We start from the raw sequence: 20880 nt of genomic DNA on the forward strand, positions 1-20880 counted from the left end.
TGCTAGCAATGGAACACTACCCCTGGCTCAGGAGGGAACCCCAGCACCTAGCACCCTGCCTGATGCAAACACATAATCAGGAAGTTCTTGTCAACTGCCTGATGGGCTGCCGGGACCCTAGCATGGGACATGTGTGGTGCAGGGCTCCAGACCCTACGTGGTGCTGGCCCTCTGGCTGTGTGTGTGTTTATCGGGGGGCATGGAACTGATTTCATAGGTAGGATGCTCTGAGTTTCTGTGATGCAGAAGGCAAAAATGTGAGCCCTTGCCAGTTGATTCCAGTGGTCCCCACACGCTGCTGCACATTAAAATCACTTGGGGAGCTTTAAAATCTGATGACCAGAGCTCACCACAAACCAATTAAGCCAAAAGATTGGGAGTGGGAACCAAGCATCAGAATTTTATAAGCATCCCAAGGTGATTCCAGTGTGCTGTAAAAATGGGAACCAGTGCTGCCTGGGGTCAGGATGGTGAGCTGACAGCCAGAACAGCAAGCTGAGCCCCAGCCCACCACCCGTGAGCCCCAGTGCTGCACCGTCTCGGAATGTGCTGAATGGAAGGTGGAGGGCTAGGTAAATAATTCCCAAACTACAGTTCCATAAAGCCATACCCCTCAAAAATACGGTTTCATGGTATTTAATAATTTTAAATGGGTTTCTTTATTTCAGGATTTTTCCTGGCCTTTATAATGCTAACATGAGCAGTGAATCTCCAAGAGGGTGATAAAGGGCGCAGTATTTCCCAAATTTATTTGACCATGGGACGCTTTTTTTTCCAAGGAGAACCCATTAACATTTCCCACCACTGGTGCCACGGAGAACATTCTTGGGGAAGTGATGGACGACCGTGGTACTTTAAGACCCTTCCTGGCTCTCATCTTATTTGCATAATTTTATTCTGTGTGTTCCTCCAGTCTCCTGTGGGAGCGGCAGACTGGTAAATAATTTGTTGTGTGTGTGTGGAGGGGGATGTGTGCTTATTTCCCAGCTCCCTCTGAGCAGGAGGACAAGGGCCCACAGCCCTGAGACTGCTCCTAAGCCAGGGTGACGCCCCCTGGCTCTGCAGCAGAGGCATTGGCTGGCTGTGTGCCTCCCAGGAGCAGGCTCTCTTTGAGGGCCAAGTTTGAAAACAAGGGGCGGATGGGAGCTCCTGATGATTAGGCGAATGACATAGGGCTGTGACTTTGGAGAGCTCACATGGGGGCCCACCATGGCTCTCTGCCTTCCACCCCTCACCGCCTCCACCTCATCCATTTTCCCGGCCCTTCCCACCAAGGCGTGGGTCTACATAGAGGAGGAGCTCTGGGGAAGAAGCCAGGACTCCCCATCTTCTGCCTTGGCCCCGCCCACTACTTACTCTGACGTCATCTGGGTAACCAGCTGGAGGGAAGTGAAGCCGGCGGTGAGGAAGCTGTCCCTGTACTGGACCATTTTGATGGCACTGAGCCAGTCGTCCACGGTGGTGAAGGCCGTGAAGTCTGGGATGGAGCGGTCGAGTAGGGGCTGGGAAGGCCTGGGGACACAGAGGGAGCGGGTGACCCCAGGGCTGCAGAGTCACACCTTGGATGTGGAAGGTGTGTCCTCCTTGGGGTGAGGATTATGGAGGAGCCCTTCCTTCTCTATAGAATCCTCTCTTGGCTTCTAGGGCCAAGAAACCATTTCCCTGGGACTCTGGTCCCTGGCACAGTCCACACAGGACAGGGCACTCAGTTGGGAGGGGAGGGAAGGGCCCTGACTCCTTTCTAATCTGAAGCCTACGAACCTCATCATGCAGAGATGTGGTCTGCTCAAATCCATGCATGGTTCACCACAAGGTTGCCAGCCTGGCTGGTAGCCCTCCCTTTCACCCCGATACAAACCCTGCAATAAGTGGTGCTCATTGTTCTCAAAAGCAAGGCCCAGACTCTGCACGTGGCCTTTAGACTGATGGGTCTGTCCCTCACCCACTTGGCCAAGTCCCAGCCCCAGTCAACCCCCTGCCAACACACTGGCCCTGGTCTTCCCATCTGCTAGCATCCGCACCTGCTGCATCCCTGGCCTGGAGCCCTTTTCCTGATATTCCTTTTCTTCTAGCCAACGTGTCTTCCCCCTTCAGCTCACATCAGGATGATCTTCTGCCAGCAGACTAAGGTATCTCTGCACCTCCATGCCACAGTGGCCCCTTTAAGGTCCAGGTTTTGCATCTCCTGGCATGATCATCTTGACCGCTATTTCTAAACTACATGAGGGCAGGGGCTATGTCTGTCTTACTCAGGATACAGCAGGAGCACTGGGCATACTGCTTGGCGTGTAACCACCTAATACATTTTGGTTGAAAAGATAATTTAATAAATGTACATTCTCCCTTCACAGATCCAATTGTTTTGCTTGTGTTTGTCCCATGCCCACGTGCTGCCCAGATCTCCAAGTCTTCACTATATGTGCTTAGAGGACTGGTATGGTGAGCAGAACGGTGCCTTCTGGAAACAGCATCACTCAGAAATAGGGCCTCTCACCAAACAGATCAGACAAGGCTGATCCACTACTGCAGATCAGTGGAAGCCAACAGCAGGTGGAGACCCAGGCGGGTCTCTTAACGTCTAAAGGTGGCACCCATGCTGGAGGCCAGAGACATTTCAGAGAGAGTGGAGAGTGGGAAATAATTATAAGCATCTTGGAACATCTTTCCTTGGTGGATGAGCTCTCTCTTCTCACTCTTGCTCCTAACAGAACAAAAGGCCACTGGCCAAGCCCTGACCAGGAGACCACCCACACCTAGAGATCACCCTGTTTCACTGGACTCACACGGCGGTGATGGTTGCCAGAGTCTTGAGACTTGCCGGGTTCCGGATCATCTTGTCTAGGGTGTTGACAATCTCCGCAAAGCGGGGCCGACTGTTCCGGTCCTTCTGCCAACAGTCCAGCATGAGCTGGTGTAGGGCTGCGGGGCAGTCCATGGGAGGGGGCAGCCGGTAGTCCTGTTCGATAGCATTGATGACCTACAGTGACACACAAGGGAACAGGTATGACTGGGTGATGAGCCAGCAGCCTGTCATGCACGAAACAGCCCCTGAGGATGGAGTTCTCAGGGTTCTTTTTTTTGGGGGGGGGGGGGGGGGCGGGGCTGTGTGCTTGCCTTTCCCCTTAGACTGCTGCTAGAAAGAGGTACCATGTCTTGCTGCCTGCTTTGTGGCTCCTGCACCTGCTACATGCTGAATCCTGGAAGTATTTGTTGCAGAGGGAGCTGGAGAACGGCTTGAGCTTCTCCTCTCTTGACAAGGACCAAGGGTTCAATTCCACCTGTAACTCCAGCAGTGATACAAAGGGGACACTGGGCTGCAGTGAACCCACCATGTATACAGGCCACCTCCAAAGCTTGTGGCCATTGCATTCTTTCTTTCTCAAGGGTAGAGAAAAGGAAGATAGAGATCGAGTATTGCTGGGGAACTGCCAGCACCCAGGCCGGGCCCACCTGGATGCCTCCTGTGTATTATTCGCCCTAATTGTGCATGGGTTGCAAATCATTTGGTTAAACAAATTGGCTCCATACGCGACAACCACAGTCAGAACAACAAGGCACTGCGGAACTTCTCTCAGGCTCTGGTAATTTTTGCAAACTCCAGGGCATAATTTTGTAAAGATTTTAGGGTCTTTAAGACTTTGTCTGTTTGGGGGGCTTTTGTGTTGTTCCATACTGTACTTCTTAATTTCTAATTCACTTAAATCAATTATGCTTGCTCTGTGCTTTGTGTATGAGAAAATATCCTTGTAAACGGTCCAAGTGCTAAACATGAACTTATTATGGGACACCCACAACACAATGGAAGGCCTGGAAGGCAACACAGGACTTAAAGTGATGTTTCAAAGACTGTGTCTATTGAAATGGAAATACGCTCACATTGTAGGATTTGGGGGAAAAAAAGGGCAGGCTGTGTAACTACAGGTATGGTATAATCCTGCTTTTGCTAAAAACAAAAATCCAAACCAAACAAAACCCAACAATTATACACATGCATAGAAAAGACCTCATGGACTGCGGAGTTAATGGTAGAAGCAAGAATGCTCTTTATGTTTTTCCTTTTGCTTGTTGTGGTTTTTATCGTCTATAATGACCATGCATTGATTTCATATTAAACAGTTAAAGTACAAAGGGAATAATTTGGAGTACAGGGATTTTTCTGGTGTTTCGCCTCTACTTAAAAAAAATCAGAGTCATTTCAACTGATTCTTCTTGTTTTTCACTTTGTAAATTGTTCAAAAGGGAATCTTCTCTGTCTATAATTTCTATGCACAGTGCATAGGACATGAGATGGTCCAGGAGATAATATAAGCTAAAGTCATTAGAGACAATCAAGATGCATTATTCCTTCTATTCAGAACGGTAAAAAATAAGCATGCAAACCACACCAATATTATCATTATGTTAAAAAAAAAAAAAACACTGACTGGGAACATTCACTTTTGAACAACGTGTTGTTCAAAATTTTTTTATCTCCTCCAAATTATTGTCAATCAAATTCCCTGCTGCTCTGTTCGGAGGGCATTTGAAACCCATTCCCCGCCATGAGAAAACAGAACTGCAGCGAAGAAATCTGCCCAAGGCCACCCGGCTCGCCAGTGGTGGAGCTGCGATAAGTCAGTTTGGAAAACCTTGAAGCTGCTTCCCCAGGCCTCTGTGGGGCTGCTATGGTGATCTCAGCCTAGAGATCAGCTCTGGAGCTGTTCGATGTCTCCATGGCACCAGAGGGTATGCAAATATCCTTGGGCCCCTGTGAGATGAGCAGCCAGGCATCACTACCATCAGCCTGGCTCTGTCCAGCCCCTTCCAGGCAACCAGATGGAAGGTCCCAACACTCTCTGCTCACCGTTGAGGCATGAGAGGCTGTGTCCAGATTCCTCATCTCATTGGGGTAGGGGACCCCACCATCTCCCAGTGCGGGAAGTTAAGTGTTACTCGTGTGCCCCTAAGCCGCTAACATCTCTGCCCAGACTGCTCGATGCTAGAGCCCCAAACACGAACAAGACAGCTCTGTCACCTGCCCGGGAATAGGAAAGAGCACGGGGGCAGGGCCATTCTGCAGGAGCACAGCCCCTCAGAGAGACAGCTGACCCAAGCACTCCTCGCGGGGCATCAAGGACCACATGTGCCTGCTGATCTTCTGCCTGGAAGCTCCGGACTGGATGCAACTTTAAATTTCCTTGCTATCTATTGTGCATGACGCTTCAAAGGCTTTTTTTTGTTTTTTTTTTTGACATTTTTTCCAAAGATTGATTTATTTATTTTGAGAGTCAGAGTTACACAGAGAGAGGAGAGGCAGAGAGAGAGAGAGAGAGAGAGAGAGGTCTTCCATCTGCTGGTTCTCTCCCCAAATGGCTGCAACAGTCAGAGCTGCGTTGATCCGAAGTCAGGAGCCAGGAGCTTCTTCCGGGTCTCCCACATGGGTGCAGGGGCCCAAGGACTTGGGCCATCTTCTACTGCTTTCCCAGGCCACAGCAGAGAGCTGGATCAGAGTGGAGCAGCCAAGATTCAAACCTGCGGCCTTACGGGATGCCACACTGCAGGCGGCGGCTTTACCTGCTACGCCACAGCGCCGGTTCCTTGGCATTTGCTTTTGTGTTCCCTCTATTTGTTGGATGTCCTTCCATTCTTCTCAACAGGACATCAAAAAGCAGCTAGCTCCTCCTCCCTGGGCAGGTCAGGCAAGAGCACAGACCCCCATGGCTGTGTCAGGGAAGTACTGCCTAATGATTAGGGGCACAGACCTGAGAAGTCTGAGTTCAAATCCTCGTTCTTTCTAACTGTAGAACCTTGGGAGAGTCACCTGACTTCCTGAACACGCACAGAGACACTGCTGGCACAGCGAGGTGGTGTGTGCTGAGCACTGCACGGATGAATGGCAGACGAATCCCTGCTGCACAGAGGGTGTTGCTGCGGCTGAGATGTGTTCCTGGGGAAGAGGGCAGCGAGCTACTAGTGGTTATGGTGGAAGTCCAGGAACAGAGGGTTTGGGAGGCACCACGCACGTGCCCATTTCTCCCCTCTTGGGGAATGAGTTAGCCATGGGAACCCCTGCTCGTGTTCATGTTTACAAAAATAAGACTTACTCCGCTATTTCTTTTACATGATTTTGGTGTTATTATTTGAAGCACTGATGGTTCTTGCACACGCATTAAAAAATCCTTGCTCTTCCACATCAAAGGAAAAAACGTCCAGGTCATTAGTTGGTGTATTTATGTGCACTTCTTTGACTGTGGTGCTTTACCTTTGGAGATGTTCATGCTCTTTTTAAGGATCTTGATATTTTCTAAATTTTCTGAGTACCTATAACTTAATGTCAAAGTAAAATATCACTATATCAAGAAAATAAGTTTGGTCTCTTAATGGGACGTTGGGATCATTCTCTGTCGCATCTGCCTCCCTAGCAGGGGTAGCGACCTGGGCGGAGGCCTGGAGCAGACCTTCAGTCTGACGGCTTTGAGCACCAGTACCCACCCTTGAACTGTATGGAAAGGTATGGCTGTGGGTCGAAAACCAGAGGGAATTTGGGGCTCCTCTCCTTGCCCCATCACAGGATAAGCTAAATGGACGCTGAGCAGATTGGAAGCCTAGGAAATCAGACGGCACTTCCAGGGAGAAGGAAGAATGAGAGAACAAGCCCTGGGACCTGTGGTCTGCTTTGCAAGGTTTGCAGCAGGTCTTCTGGCTGTCCCAAAGGCCAGTGCAGGTAACCGTCCTGGCCCCACCCACAGGGGGCAGGGACAGGCGGGGGCAGGGGCTGTCTCTGCTGCCCTGTCCCAGAGGTGGTCAGCGTGGGGCTGGTGCAGGTTTTTTTTTTCCCTGGATGCTCTCAGGCACAGGAGAAAGGGCCTGGAGCACCTCTGGGAATGGAGCAGGGCCCTCCCATTGCCCTGTTGCCTGCCGCAGACACGTGTGTCCTATTAGTGAGCTGGCTTGTGGGTGGTGTCTACTCGACCTCCACCGGGGAGAGGGCAGCGGAGGAGCTCGGAGCAGTGCCGAAACCAGGGCAGAGGGGGTTAAGCTGAGCTCTAATGTTTCAGGGAAGCCGCAGCTCCTCTCCACAGACACCGCCACTCTCATTATCTCTGTCAATCAGATCCAAGCAGCAGAACTTCCAAGTTGCTCTCTCTGGCTGACAAACTCTCTGTTCTTGTTCAAAGACCTTCCCGGGCTCTGGAAGCCCAATTACTGGCACTCCGACTTGCCTCTGCAATTCTCTTCCTTAAAGCCTTTCAATCGACATCCGTGAAATCCTTTACCGCCGCCACCTCGCTCCTTTCTGATGATCCAGGCTGCAGCGGAGCCACTGCCAGCCCCTCCCTCCTCTCTCCAGGGCTCCTTCCCAGGCCAGGTTGTAAGGAGCCTCGTGAATGGGCATGAAGTCACCTCCTGCTGCAGGCACTTGGGACAACGCTTGGGGCTTTAATTTGGAGACAGACAACACGACCAGCAGAAACTGCTGCTTTACAGATGTTCTCGTTCCCCCTGAGACGCAGCTCGTACGACAAATTTCTGGGAAGCCTTCCCCCACACAAATGTTCATGGAGCCCCGTGCATCTGCACTGGACTGTGAACCCCTGCAGAAACACAGGCGGAGGCACGTGCTTAGCACAGTCAGCAGGCAACGCCTGCATGCAAAGGACGCTTGGGGAATTCTGGAAGTCTAATACCAGGAATTCTATTTGTTTTTGGCATCCACTTGAGAATATCTTGAATGTCAAATCTCGCCTTGTCAGTTTTGTAATCCATGCTATGTGGGCTGAATTGCTCTTAATCGGATTAAGGTCTCTGGGCAGGACAAGATGGGCCCCGTTTCTCTGCGCAATGTTTCTCACTCAGCCAGCCGATGGCATAGACGGAGCCAGGCTGTGGCTGACTGCATGGAAGCAGCCTCGGTGTCAAGTCCACTGCTCACGGATTTGACAGGGGGCAGGGGTGCAGCGTGGACCATCACAGGTAAGATGGTTGGCATGAAGACCTGGTTAAGGATGCAGCCATTTCGCCTGCTCTGGGCTGCAGCCGCTCTGTCCCAGGAAGCAGGGGGTCTGCATCAGAGGCACCCTGGCTCCGTCTCCCTCAGTCTCCCTGGAAACCACTTCCTTTTTCAGCTGTCGCATGCTCGCCATTGTCTCAGTCCACCCAGAACTGGAGGTGCTTCTGGTTCAGCTGGTGGCCCAAAGGAGCCGGATCACTGCTGTGCACGGCCCTGCCTTTTGCAGCCTGTCAGTTCTGGAAGCTAATAACTGCCTCCCGTGGTGATGGCAAGGCTAAATGTAGAACACAGGCATGCACCTTTGCAATGGCAATCCTCTCCGCTACCCAAACATGGAGTGAACCTGGGGAATGGCCCCAGGCCATAGGTGCTGCTGAAATCCAGACAGGATCTCTGCTTGGAGCTTATCAAAGGCAATCATCCTGGGACCCAGCACTGTGGTGTAGTGGGTAGAGCCGCTGCTTGTGGTGCTGGCATTCCACAGGGGAGTGGTTCAAGTCCTGGATGCTCCACTTCTGATCCAGCTTCCTGTTATGGCCTGGGAACACAGTAGAAGATGGCCCAAGTCCCTGGGCTCCTGCACCCGCATGGGAGACCTGGAAGAAGCTCCTGGCTCCTGGCTTCGGATCAGCGCAGTTCTGGCCATTGCCGACATCTGGGAGTGAACCAGTGGATGGAAGACCTCTCTCTTTCTCTCTCTCTCTCTGCCTCTGCCTCTCTGTAACTCTGTCTTTCAAATAAATGAATAAATCTTAAAAAAAACCAACCATCCCGAGAAGACTTCCTCACCCTTTAGTAATTAGGGAGCAAGGGCTCCCATTGGAAACACCCCAAGGCGCTTCAATGGAAGGCATCAGAGATGACCATTCTCCTCCTTCCCCACCCTTGCCCCCGGACGGCAGCCTGCACTCACTGGTGCTGGAGACCTCCCTGCAGACAGGGTCCTCCTCCCCAAGTCCATCTGAAGCTAACCAGCTTTGGGGGGCTGCTTTGGGCCCTCCTTCACTGGAAGGGAACCGGGGATCACACAAGAGGGGGGTGTCAGGGACAAAGGGCCCCTTACAAGTGTTTCCCTTACAGCCGAGGAGCGCAAGTACCAGGCAGAAGCTGCAGCTGGTTCACTCAATGTAACACAGCTGCCAAAGGCAGAACCACGTGGGGACCCAGGCCCCGGCTCTCAGACCAGAGCTGCCGCTTCCCTGCCATGCATGGGGAAGAAGAACACGAGGACATGAGGCAGACAGCAAGGTAGAATTTCCTGCTTAATTTGGGGTCTCCTGGCTTCTCAGAACCAGCCTGCTGTCTCTTGGGGCCCAGGAAGGGGGCCTGGAGACCTTGACGGGCTTGGGGTCACTGAGGCTGTCACTCTCTATTCTGGGACTTGGATCAGTTCCAACATCCAGGTCAAGGGGAACCATGTACCTACCCTGAACACCTCAAGTTCAGGTTGCGGGGCCCTGAAAACAGAGAAGAGGATTTGGCGTGTCTCTATGTGTGGGATCTCCTGGATGGAGGGGCTTATGGCAAGCAGGTGCCACTGACACTCACATCTTGGTTGGACATATCCCAGTAGGGTCTCTCTCCAAAGGACATGACTTCCCACATGACAATCCCGTAGCTCCAGACGTCGCTGGCCGAAGTGAACTTGCGGTAGGCAATGGCCTCAGGAGCCGTCCATCTCACAGGAATCTTCCCTCCCTGGAAGAAGAAGTAGGGAGCTGTCAGCCCAGCCATCATCCTCACGATGGGAGACAAGCGAAAATAAGCTGTGCTTGCCGGTCCTGTGCCAAGCTGAGTCTGGTGGATTAGGAGAGCCAGGATGGTGTGTGCCCCATGGCCAGGGGAGGGTGCGTGGAGGGGCTCAGGGAGAGTCAGCGTGGCTCCTGTGGGCATTGCCCTGCCTGTGGGCAAACCACGCATGAGGGGGTGCTTAGCCTGAGACCCCATCCACCACACCCTCCCCCCATCTCGATTCCCTATACTAGTTGAAATGTCACCGCTGGGGACACGGCTGGGAGGAGAGACTGTAACTGCCCTCGAGGCATTAGAGCCACATGAGATTCCTGAGTGAGATGCAAGCCATGCTGCCTGTTGCATCGCAATGAAAAAGCCACAACATCGGGGTCAGAAGGAAACACAACAGCAAGGAAAGGAAAGGAGAGACACAAGGCACAGCCCCTGGAGGACCCTCCCTCTGCAGGGTCGCACCCAGCTGCCTCACTTCTACTGCACCCCACTGGGGGAGGGCACGACATCCTGCCGACTCCGCCACCCACAGACAGCCCTGGGCTGCACTGGGTTTCACTGGGCCTGGGGCTGTAGCCTAGCCTCTCAGGATGCTGCCTGTGGCAGTGGAGGTGGGGACCCTGGGGGGCTGGAGATGCATTTTTCTCCTTATTCTTGTCCTATGTGATGCTTTGGATAACATTTTGCCTGTCCTTAGGAGGCTTGGGAATTGGGGCTTGGTCCCCAACATCTTACGTAAATGGATTAAGGGTGGAGACTTGGCCCTATAATGCTCTAGGGGAGGTCTTGCGGCCCTGGGGGCTTGCCCTTGGTGAGACAGTTCTCAGGAGGGGTTGGTTTCATAAGCGGAGTTCAGCCTAGCTTCCCTCTGGGCTGCCTGGTGATCCTCCCTCCATGCACACTTCACCATCAGACACTAGACTGATGGTGCTGCCCGAACTTGAACTGTGAATCTCCAAAACTGTAAGCCAGAATAAACCTTCTTCCTGCCTAAGCAGCTCCTTGCAGGCACTGCAGTTGCAGTAATGGAGGGCTGACGAATACACCCTCCAACACACACCGGAAACTTCTGCTCGGCTCTCAGCTTGGCTGCCAGACCTCAGCCGGATTCATTTAACTCGGGCTGATGCCCACCCATTCATGCCATCAACGAGAAAGCAATGAGCACCGCTGTGTGCCAGGCCCACAGTGGGGAGCTGACATCCTCTAGATGATCTCACACCACACAGGAGGGCAGGGAGGCAGGCCAGAGAGCAAAAGGTTCACACATAGCCAGGACGACTGTAAAGTGGGAAGGGTGAGGACAGGGGGTTCCGAGAATTGAAGGAGATCCCGTAACATCGGTGGGTTGTGGAATGCAGCCAGGAGCTGTCAGAGGGGCAGTTTCCTGCAGTGGTTGAGAGCTCCTGCAGCTTTGGCTGCTCCTTTTTAACCATGTAGCCAGGGCAAATAGTAACCTAACCCTTCCTGTAGGGTTGACACCTACACAGTGCTGGGGACAGGGCCTGGCAAAGGGTCTGTGTTAGCCACAATCTCCGCTACGAGTTCGAGTAGAAGTTAACACCCAGGAGAAGGCTTCGTGTGAGAGAGACGCTGGGGACTGCAAGCAATCCGGGATGGCCGAAGCTGGGTTCCCGGTGGGGGACATCCGGGCAGGTGAGCAGAGGAGCAGGGCGCGGCTGGTCCAGCATGGACGCTGCTTGCAGGAGGTAAAGCAGGGCACTCTCCATCTTTATCCAGGTTCCGGCCCCATCACGCTTTCCCGCTGCCCGAACCCTTCTCACTCCGGTGACTGCACCGAGCAGACAGCTCCCTTCCCCCTCTCCTGAGTGGCCTGCCTGGACTGAGAGAGGCTATTTTTGTTCTGGCCGTGCTTACAGTGTGCTCACAGCACCAAAGACGCATGGTGGACGCTGAGCAAGAGAGTCTTAACAACGTGCACATGGCTAATGTGTGGGGGGAGGGAGGGAGGGAGGGGCTGTACCGTGCATTTGTATCTGGTTTCCGACTGGGGCCTGGGAGGAGGGCAGGCAGCCTGGCCTGGGTCTCCCCCAGCACACACAGGCACGCGTCCAGCTTGCTGCTGAGAAGACAGTCCTGATTTCCCCGGGGACACGGGCAGGCTTGCACAAATGCCAGCAATGTGCCGAGTGCCTGCAGGGCAGGCTGGCGTGCGCAGCCCCGAATGCTCTGTCCTCAGCATCCCCCAGATACAAGCGCTGACTGTTGCTAGCTACGTGTTAGGTGTCCAGGGCCAGGCAGAGGGTGAGAAATCCATCCGGGGACTCCAGAGCTTTGGGATGCCTGGTAGTCAGGGGCGCCTCTAGGGGAGGGCTGCGGCCACGCCCTGAGACCACCAAGGCTCTCTCAGAAGACAGAGCATTTCAGTCTCCTAAAACACCCGGCATTTCACTCTATTGAAAGAGCCGGGTTACGTGAGGTCAGAGGAGTGGGAGTTTGGTTAGTGTGACTGTGCGTGTGCACGTGTGCGGGGGGTTGGGGATGGGAACAGATTCTGCACGAGGGAGAACTTATCAGTATGGGCGGCAGAGAGGGGACTTGGCAGTGCAGGCCTGCCTGGGAGCAAATGAGTGTCCGGACTTGCTTATCTGTGTGTGTGTGTGTGTGTGTGTGTGTGTGTCGGAGAAGGGGGAGGGGATGAAAGTGTGGTGCTTCTGAATTTCAAAGAGGCGATTTGGGAGTCTGCAAGTGTCCTCCTCTGCCAGGTCTGGAGCAGACCCCAGGGGCTGTCAGTGACAGCTGTTGAGCTGTTCCCTCTTGCATGCAAAGTGGCGGTGCCAAGTCCACTGGCGGAGAGCCTCGAGCCCTCCTGCCACCTTGCGCTGTTGGGCCTCAGTGAACACGGAGCCTGGCCTGTCACCACCACTACCTCCATCCCAGCAGGTGGCTGAGCCTTCGAGAAGAGCCACCCTGGACAAGCAGGTGACAGCTTGTCACGGCTGGCTCTCCTACCCAGCCGAAGAGCAGGGGACACTGACCTCGGAGGCAGAAACAAAGGAAACTCAGAGCCAGAGGAGCGCGAGGAAGGGCGCTGTCTGTCCTGGAATTCAAACCTCCCTCTCATCTTTTCAAGAATCCTGTCGTCAGCGCCGCCTTCCCTGCTCAGAGCTAACAGTGGCGATGATTATTTAACTTGTCTTCAATTATGGGAATCTATTCATTTAGAGGCTGGTGATGGTGCCCAGCCCCGTGGATGGGGACAGAACAAAAGAAGCGGGATGGTGCTGTGGTACTCAGGGCTCTGCTGCTGGAGGAGAAATCTGGACCAGAAGCCAAGGCCGGCACATCCACGGGGCTGCAGAGAGCCCCGAGGGGCCTGCTCGCCCCTGCAGGCGAGGCGGAGCGGCTCACTCTGTTGGGTCGTGGAGGACATGGGGGAGGACTCTGAGGGCAGTGAAGAACGGACATCTATGAAAGCAGGCTCGGACAGAGCACTCACTGGTCCCAGGCACGGCTTCTGCAAGGCACCGGGTGACGTGCTCCCCCTAGGGGTGCTGAGGCCACAGACACGCCTTCTGCAGGTTCCCCGGGGGTGCTCCAGGGGACACTGTTGGGGCACAGGGCAGGACAGAGGTAGGGGTACCTCCCAAGGTCAGGCTCTGAGACAAGGCTGGGGAACTTTTTTTTTTTTTCCTGTCAAGGGCCATTTGGATGTTTCTAACACCCTTCGCAGGCCATTCAAAAAATGCCAGCTTACAAATGAGCCTGCTGCAGCTGTATTGAATTTCGAGTTCTGCCTGCAGCTGTCCTGGCAAGGCAGAACAGGTGATTTCACGGGCCTCGCACGGCCTCCAAGCCTGGGCGTTCCCCACCCCTGCGGCGGCACACACTGACCTTCCCCCTGGAGCTTTACGTTCAAGGCTTGTCCTGCCAAGAAATTCTTCAGATGTTTGAAAAGTGTCTGCTTCAGAATCATCGTGTCTTAACTCAGATTTGTAAACTTAAGACTGTGTGTGTTCGTAGAAACTCATGAACTAAGAGACCATATCTGACAGTGGATTAATCCCAATTCATCTTCAGGGTCACCTGCTGAGCCCCACGGACTCCAGCCAGCAGGTAAGATCCCAACAAGATGTGTGATGCCAACAGGCAGACGGTCTCAGTGTGGGGGCCCCCTGGTCCCTCGGCCCCAGTTAGTTAACAACAGGCATCTACTGGGGGCTTCAAAAAGTTCATGGAAGATGCTGACTCTGAAAAACTTATGCACAAATTTCTATTTTTTGTGCCCAAATAAACTTATCTTTTAATTCCAATGTCCATAAATGTTTGGAGGTACTCAACTATGAAGCATCCATGATATGCCCAGCACTCTGCTGTAGACACAGCAGCCATGAGACTCACCCCTGCTCTATGGGACAATAGCAGGCAGCGCGCTGCTTTGCTATCTAGATGCTTACAGTGCAATCGGGAAGTTTTCCAGGCCCGTGTCCTGGCACGGCACTGATTGCCTTTGCTGATTACTTATGCTGGAGAAGCTCCCTGGGCAGTACTTCCGGGTGTCAGAAGCACTGTACTGCCTTCCTCCACCACCTTGTATGAGACAAGGTCTTGGTGGGACCACAGTAAGAATCCAGACACTCACACATGTTGAGTTATGGCAATCGTGGATGTTTGTTCATAACTATCGCAATTATGCTGCAGGAGGCAATCCCCAGGAAGTTTGGAAGTGGTCGGTATATGAGCAAGAGCATCATAGTCCTCCTGAAGGCTTGTAAATATGTAAAACATTGTTGGGAGAAGCCACTGTGCCAGACACGTATACCACACAGTATGCAATAAGAACACGTTGAATGTTGAGGGTTGAATTGTACCCCTCCAAAAAGAAATGTTGGAATCTTAACCCATGACACCTGTAAATGCGAACCATAGAGCTTGTTTGGAAATAGGGCCTTTGCAGATATAATCAAGGCAAGATGAGATCACACTGGATTAGGATGGGTCCTAAAGTGAATGCTGATGTCCGCATAAAGAAATCATGAGTAGATGCAGGGACACACAGGGAGCACAGCCCTTGACGACAGAGCAGAGACCCTAGGGATCCACCTACAGGCTGAGTTGCACCAAGGACTAGGAGAACAGAAAAGACTCCCCTGGAAGCTTTCGAAGGAGTGTGGCCCAGCTGACATCCTGGTCTCAGACTTCCAGCTTCCCGAACTGGGAGAGAATGCATTCCTATTGTAGAAAACTACCCTGTGGGCCGTACTGTGTCCCAGCAACCCTAGAAAACTAATACTAACACATGATCTTTCTGTGCACTAGTTAAACTGGTAGGTGGCTACCATGAGATTAGTTTGTAGGACAATGGAATTAAGAGATGAGTTTACCTGGGTGAAAATGTTTTGAAATCCATGCATAGTTTTCTCATAATATGCATCTTCCATGAACTTTTTGTAGATTCCTTGTATCAGAGGGGAATGGGATTTGGGAGCAGAGGATACCTCTACAGTTTTACACTACGACCCCTCAATTAGCCACGGGGCTCCCTGTAACATTTCTTCAGTGCTGTTGACCTGACTGTGGTCGCAGTCCACACCTTGGAGGACTGCCCTTGGCCAACATGCCTGAGGGAGAATCCCAGCCTCACTCTACCAGGAGTGTCCCAGTCACAGGGGAGCCCTCTGGGGCCCAGGGAGCTGCATGGAGAGAGCAAGTGCTGGCTGGAGGCACAGCCAATGGCCCTCTTCTCTGCACACCAGGAGGCCTAGAGCAGTGGTTCTTAGCTCGCCTACCCATTAGCATCACCAGGGAAGGCCGGATTTTGTTCTAGTGCCATGGGTCTTCTGATTTATGCAGAATTTCTGGGAGTGCTGCCCACACACTGGTAAGATTTAACATCTTAGGGTGACTGATGTCCAGTCACTCGTCACAGTCACTGTCCGGAGCAGTGATGCTCAAATTTCAGTGTGCGTCAGAATCTTCTGGAAGGCTTATCAAACTGACCTTGACCCAGACTTTCGGATTTCCCAGTTCTTGGAGGAGATTGGGAATGTGCATTTCTAACACATTTCTGGGGTGATTGCCCCACTTTGAGAACCAGTGGCAGCCATCTACTCAGCTGAAGCCATGGACGCTGTTAGGTTTTATCTTGAGTAGCAACCCCAGCGTTGTTGTTGTTAGTGGCTGTGCTGAGAGGGATGCTGAGGCTTCCCCTGGGCTCAGCAAGCGGTTGAGCATGATAAAACCTACCAGTGGGTGAGCCCCATGTCCAGAGACTTAAAAAAGAGTCCCAAAACTACCCCAGCGGACTCCAATGGGCAGCCAAGCTTGCAAGCCCTGGGTTGGGCTTTACGGGGATTCAGACAGGAGCAAGGTGGGTACGGAACAGGTGGCAATAGGCTGGGCAAGTATTTGCCAAGGTTGAAGTAAACCTCCAGAGATCTAAGATGATGAAAAAGGAAAATAAAAAAAGGCAACAGATTGGCTTCACCAAGGTCAAGTGCATAAACCTGTCTGTGGTCCAAAGGACATGGAGAATGAATTGCGATGAAGTTTACATAGCACATCAAGGGTGGGTCTGGAACCGGAAAACTGGGCACTCACCCTGGCAGCAGTGACCACCCTGACCTGACCGAATGGCCAGCCCGGGTGAGGAGCTCACATACAGATGGCCCTGCCCCCAGGGTGCATCCGTATGACACGCCTCCCTCCTGTTCCCCAGTCACCGTCCACTGCCCTGCATGCTAAAGGAGGGAGGTGTTTTAGAATGAATGTCTCGATCTAAAAGCACTTTGCAAGCACACAAATCCATTTTCCTCAACCCCATCAGTAAAGTGATTTTTCTTCTCCCCCACCCCCGCCCTGGAGAAGACGTGTTATCAGCGGAGAAGGAATAGAAGTTTCTGCCTAAAAGGGTGTCCTTTTCTGAACATCAGCAGCTTCTACGGCCAGCTGAAATGGCTTCTGCCTGCTGAATTGCAACTGAGTCTATGTAATAAAGAGGCTGTTCTGGGTGCCCCAGGATGCCAGGAATTTGCATGAAAACAATCTCTCCATCTTCCGAAAGAGTTCATCTGGCCCTGCTGCTTATTTCTCTCCAGGAGCCACAATCTTGACGGTGACACTGTAATTTATGATCCTGCTAAGGATTATGGTACAACCCAGAGAGAATGGCAACTTTGGGTGGGAAGCAGGTGAGCTTCCGCGAGGTGGTCACGTTTGTCACGCAGATGGCAGGAGCCATGGAGGTAAGGGCTCAGAGCAAAGACACCCAGCGTTGGCTGCAGACCAAGTCCTTTCTAAACAGCATGTTTCCCCAAGCTCTTCTTGAATGAAGCATTAGCGGCTCTTCCAAAATGAGCGACACAGTGTATTTCGTACTAGTAGTAAAATATGTGATTTGAATAAGTACAAATGGGAAGATTTACGGTTGGTGGGCTCCTTGCTGCCTCTCCCCTGAGCGCTGTCTGAGCTGCAACCCTTCTGTGAGATGCTGCGAAAGGTAATTGCAGCCCAAACATCATTTTCCAGCAGCCAGAGAAAGGCCTATTTGGACATAAATTAACTAAAAATATGCGGATGATAGTGTGCATTTCATGTGTGAAGAGCAGAAAGGCCACTTGGTGACGCTTCCCAACAGGAAACAACAACAAAAACTCCTGTTCTGCCACCCAACAGCTGCTGTTTCTCTGTACTACCCTGGCAGCGCCAACAGCTGCCTTCTTTTCCCACCCCCCTGGAAACAGCCACGGAGGCTGGGATCTGGGCATGACTGTTGTTTCTTATCACACAGCACCGCTGGAGTGTACAACTAAAAAGAAAGGGTGGAGGGACAAGGGCAAAATAATTTACTGGCTGCCTTGGTTCATTTGACAAGCAGGCAGGTGGTACCTTCTCAGCCAGACCCAGGTCACGAGAGAGAAAGGGACCAGCATGGCTTCTGCCCCAGGAGGAGCCTGACCAGGGAACCCCACTGTGCTCATCAGGGCTGGGATGGAGCAGGCTTGTCCTCTCCTTGCGCAGCCCCCGAAGCCAGGCCTGGCTCCTAGTGCTCCTGAAGAGGGCAGCTGGATGCACCTGCCCTTTGCTTTCCCGGGTGGTAACTGCTGAAAACAGGGAGAGGGCCTGCAGCCCAGCAGGGATCCAGCGAGCAGGGAAGCACCTGTCCTCCTCCAAAGGGGATGGGAGGGCAGCGAGCCTCCAGGCCCTTTGGATGACAGGCTGGCATGAAGACCAGGGACTGTGGGACAGGTAAGGTAGAGGAGGGGCTCAAAGTCACCTCCTGTCTGCCCTTCCCCTCCTGTGCCAGTCACCCATTGCTTCTGTGCACACGGCACAGAAGGAGCTGTGCCTTTTTCCCAGAGGCCCCTTTCCCCCTGTTTCACTGCAGCCCACCCCAGGAGACCACAATCGTCCTATTCTTTTACAGCCAATCTGTCTGCTCCCCTGTGTCTCTTGGGCTCATCCCCAAGCCTCCTGGCTCCAGCCCTTGTCAGTGGACTGCAACAGCGCCCTCTGCCTTTGCCTCTTATGTCCTCCACATGCTGCACCTGCCTCCCTCTCCCTGCCACCACATTCTCTCATTTCATTTCCGGTGGCAGGGCTGCACCTCCAGAGGCAATATGGGTGGCAGGGGCTGTCTCTGGGGAAGGCAAGCCTCTGCTCGCCATCTTGGAGCCCTCCATCCAGCCCTGTGGGGTTTGTCTCCTCTTCCCGCAATGGAAGCATCCGACAGACTGTCCACAGCAACCCAGCGTACTTACAGGGGCACTTTCCTGATTCACGTTGCCATCTTTGATGCGCCACCAATGGGCACCAGCCATGCCTCCACCCTCTCGGTGAGCCTGTATCCTCCAAGTACTATTTTTAAATCATCACATTAAATGGCTTAAGCTCTCTGGGCTCCTAAAGTGCACTCTCTTCTCGGCACTGCTTCTCTCTCAATCACTCCCTGCAGTTATAACCAAGTCGCTTAAGCACCGCACCTGCCAATGGATATAATAGGGCTTAATTATCTCAGAGGGACGGAGGAGGAGCTGTTAGCTGACACGGGGGAGTGTGCAAGTGTGCCAAGGAGGCACTCCACCTGCCACCCAGCAGGAACCCTGTTCTCGGGCATCTGTCCTTCTTGGAGGACAGTGGGGAAGGCCAGGGATGGGCAGAGTCATCTCCACAGCCCCTTTAATGGGGGCCATTTCTTTCTTGGCCATCTCTCACATCTTCCAGGTTTTCTGAGTCTTGCTTTACGGATGCTGGGAATGGGGTAGGAGAGGCGGGAAGCACCCTGTCAGGTGTGTCCTGCTACAAGGTGCAGGGGCATCCACTTTACATCCTGTGCTGCTTTTCCTTGCACAGGATGACAGGAAGGAGAAGGGAAGACCATGGAGATGTGTGTCTATGGAGGGAGCACAGGTGGCACCTCTTCTCTCCAGAAGGTAACCAAACAAACAGAATTGGCCTGTTTTACTTTCACGGATTATGAAGGCCTTGACTCAGCCAACGGGCTCATCCCTACTGTGTTGGTATGACCCCAGATGACCTAAGCCTCTATGACCTCTGCCATACAAAAGGCACTGGACTGCATGGTAGTTTTCATGTTTTAGGAACATTTATTGGGTGGTAAGGATATTTAGAGGCGCTTCTAAGTGTAATGAGAAAAAACAATGTTTATTGCTTTCTTCTTGGAGTGAAGCATTGCCAAGCCTAGCACACAGACTGGGGACAAGTTTAGGACACTGGTCACAGCCCAGGTCAGGAAGGAGGTGAAGAACCAGGCACATCTCACAACCGGGGGTAAGAGCAGAAGCTGGCAGAGGCTTTGAGAAGTGAACGCCTACCAAACTTTACACAAATCTTAGCATCACTGCGAAGTGCAGGTGGGCGTCCAGTTACAACGCCTTCAGAAGGACAAGCTGTCAGGTCCAGGGTTGTAACGAGGATCTAACTTAGGAAGAGATGCCAGCCAAACCCAAAGTGAGGGTCATTCCATTGAAAAATGTATAAATGGTTTTCTTTAAGAATGTCAGCATCACAAAAATTGGGAAACTGTTCCTGATTAAGAGAGACTTAATCAGGGTGGGTGTTGTGGCACAGCGGGTCTCATATCAGAGCATGGGTTTGAGTCCTGGCTGTTCTATTTGCAATCCAGCAGCACCTACATGGAAGACCAGGATGGAGTTCCTGGCTCCTGGCTTTAGCCAGGCCCCACAATGGGCCATTGTGGCCATTTGGGCAGTGACCCAGCAGATGGAAGATCTTTCTCTGTCTCTTCCTCTTTCTCTCTGTGACTCTGCCTTTCAGATCAATCAATCTTAACAGAGAGAGAAAGAGACTTACTTAACCAACTAAATGCAATATCTGATCTGAGACGGATTCTATATGAATGGAGAAAAAAGTGCTTAAAAAGGCATTTTTGGGTCAGTAAACAAAATTATAAAACAAATGGTGAGTTTGATAAAAGTATTTTCATCCATGTTAACCTATGAAAGTTGGTAACTGTACTATAGTTATGTAAGAGAATATCCTGGCCAGTGCCGTGGCTCACTAGGCTAATCCTCCACCTTGTGGTGCTGGCACACCGGGTTCTAGTCCCAGTCGGGGCGCTGGATTCTGTCCCGGTTGCTCCTCTTCCAGGCCAGCTCTCTGCTGTGGCCAGGGAGTGCAGTGGAGGATGGCCCAAGTGCTTGGGCCCTGCACCCCATGGGAGACCAGGAGAAGTACCTGGCTCCTGCCATAGACCTTTCTCTCTGTCTCTCTCTCTCTCACTATCCACTCTGCCTGTCAAAAAAAAAAAAAAAAAAAAAAAAAAAAAAAGAATAGCCCTGACTTAGGAAATACAGAAGTGCACAAAGAAGTATCTGAAGACAAATGAGAGCTCAGAAAATAATATTTACAAAGTAGGGGGAGAAGGCAAATAACAAAGAAATAGGGTAAAAATAATACCAGGTAAAAAATCTGAGCAAATGCAAAGATTATATAGATATTGTCTACATTATTCTTGGAACTTTTCTGAGATTATTTAAAAGTCAAATGTGCAAATTCTTTCGTTTTTCTGTTCTTGAAAATCATTTGGCAGAAACATCCATTAAAGTGTGCAGAGAGATCTATATAAGAACAGCCATTGAAATAATGCAACAGACAGCAGGACAGCTGCCCCCAGGACAAGCTTGTGAAGCAGTTCCTGATGC

General features: G+C 52.1%; 1 protein-coding gene across 1 annotated transcript in view; it reads right to left on the reverse strand.

The window, feature by feature from the left end:
• Positions 1–20880, reverse strand: part of EPHB1 (EPH receptor B1) — a 431842-nt gene that overhangs the window by 3738 nt on the left and 407224 nt on the right. Inside the window, exons 13-15 of the mRNA XM_051818616.1 lie at positions 9539–9688; positions 2784–2977; positions 1357–1512 (exon numbers count right to left, since the gene is read on the reverse strand). Coding sequence (XP_051674576.1) covers positions 1357–1512; positions 2784–2977; positions 9539–9688 — 500 coding nt within the window. The remainder of the gene's footprint in view (positions 1–1356; positions 1513–2783; positions 2978–9538; positions 9689–20880) is intronic.

The sequence above is a fragment of the Oryctolagus cuniculus genome, chromosome 4 (genome assembly GCF_964237555.1).
Source record: "Oryctolagus cuniculus chromosome 4, mOryCun1.1, whole genome shotgun sequence".
Taxonomy (NCBI): Eukaryota; Metazoa; Chordata; class Mammalia; order Lagomorpha; family Leporidae; genus Oryctolagus; species Oryctolagus cuniculus.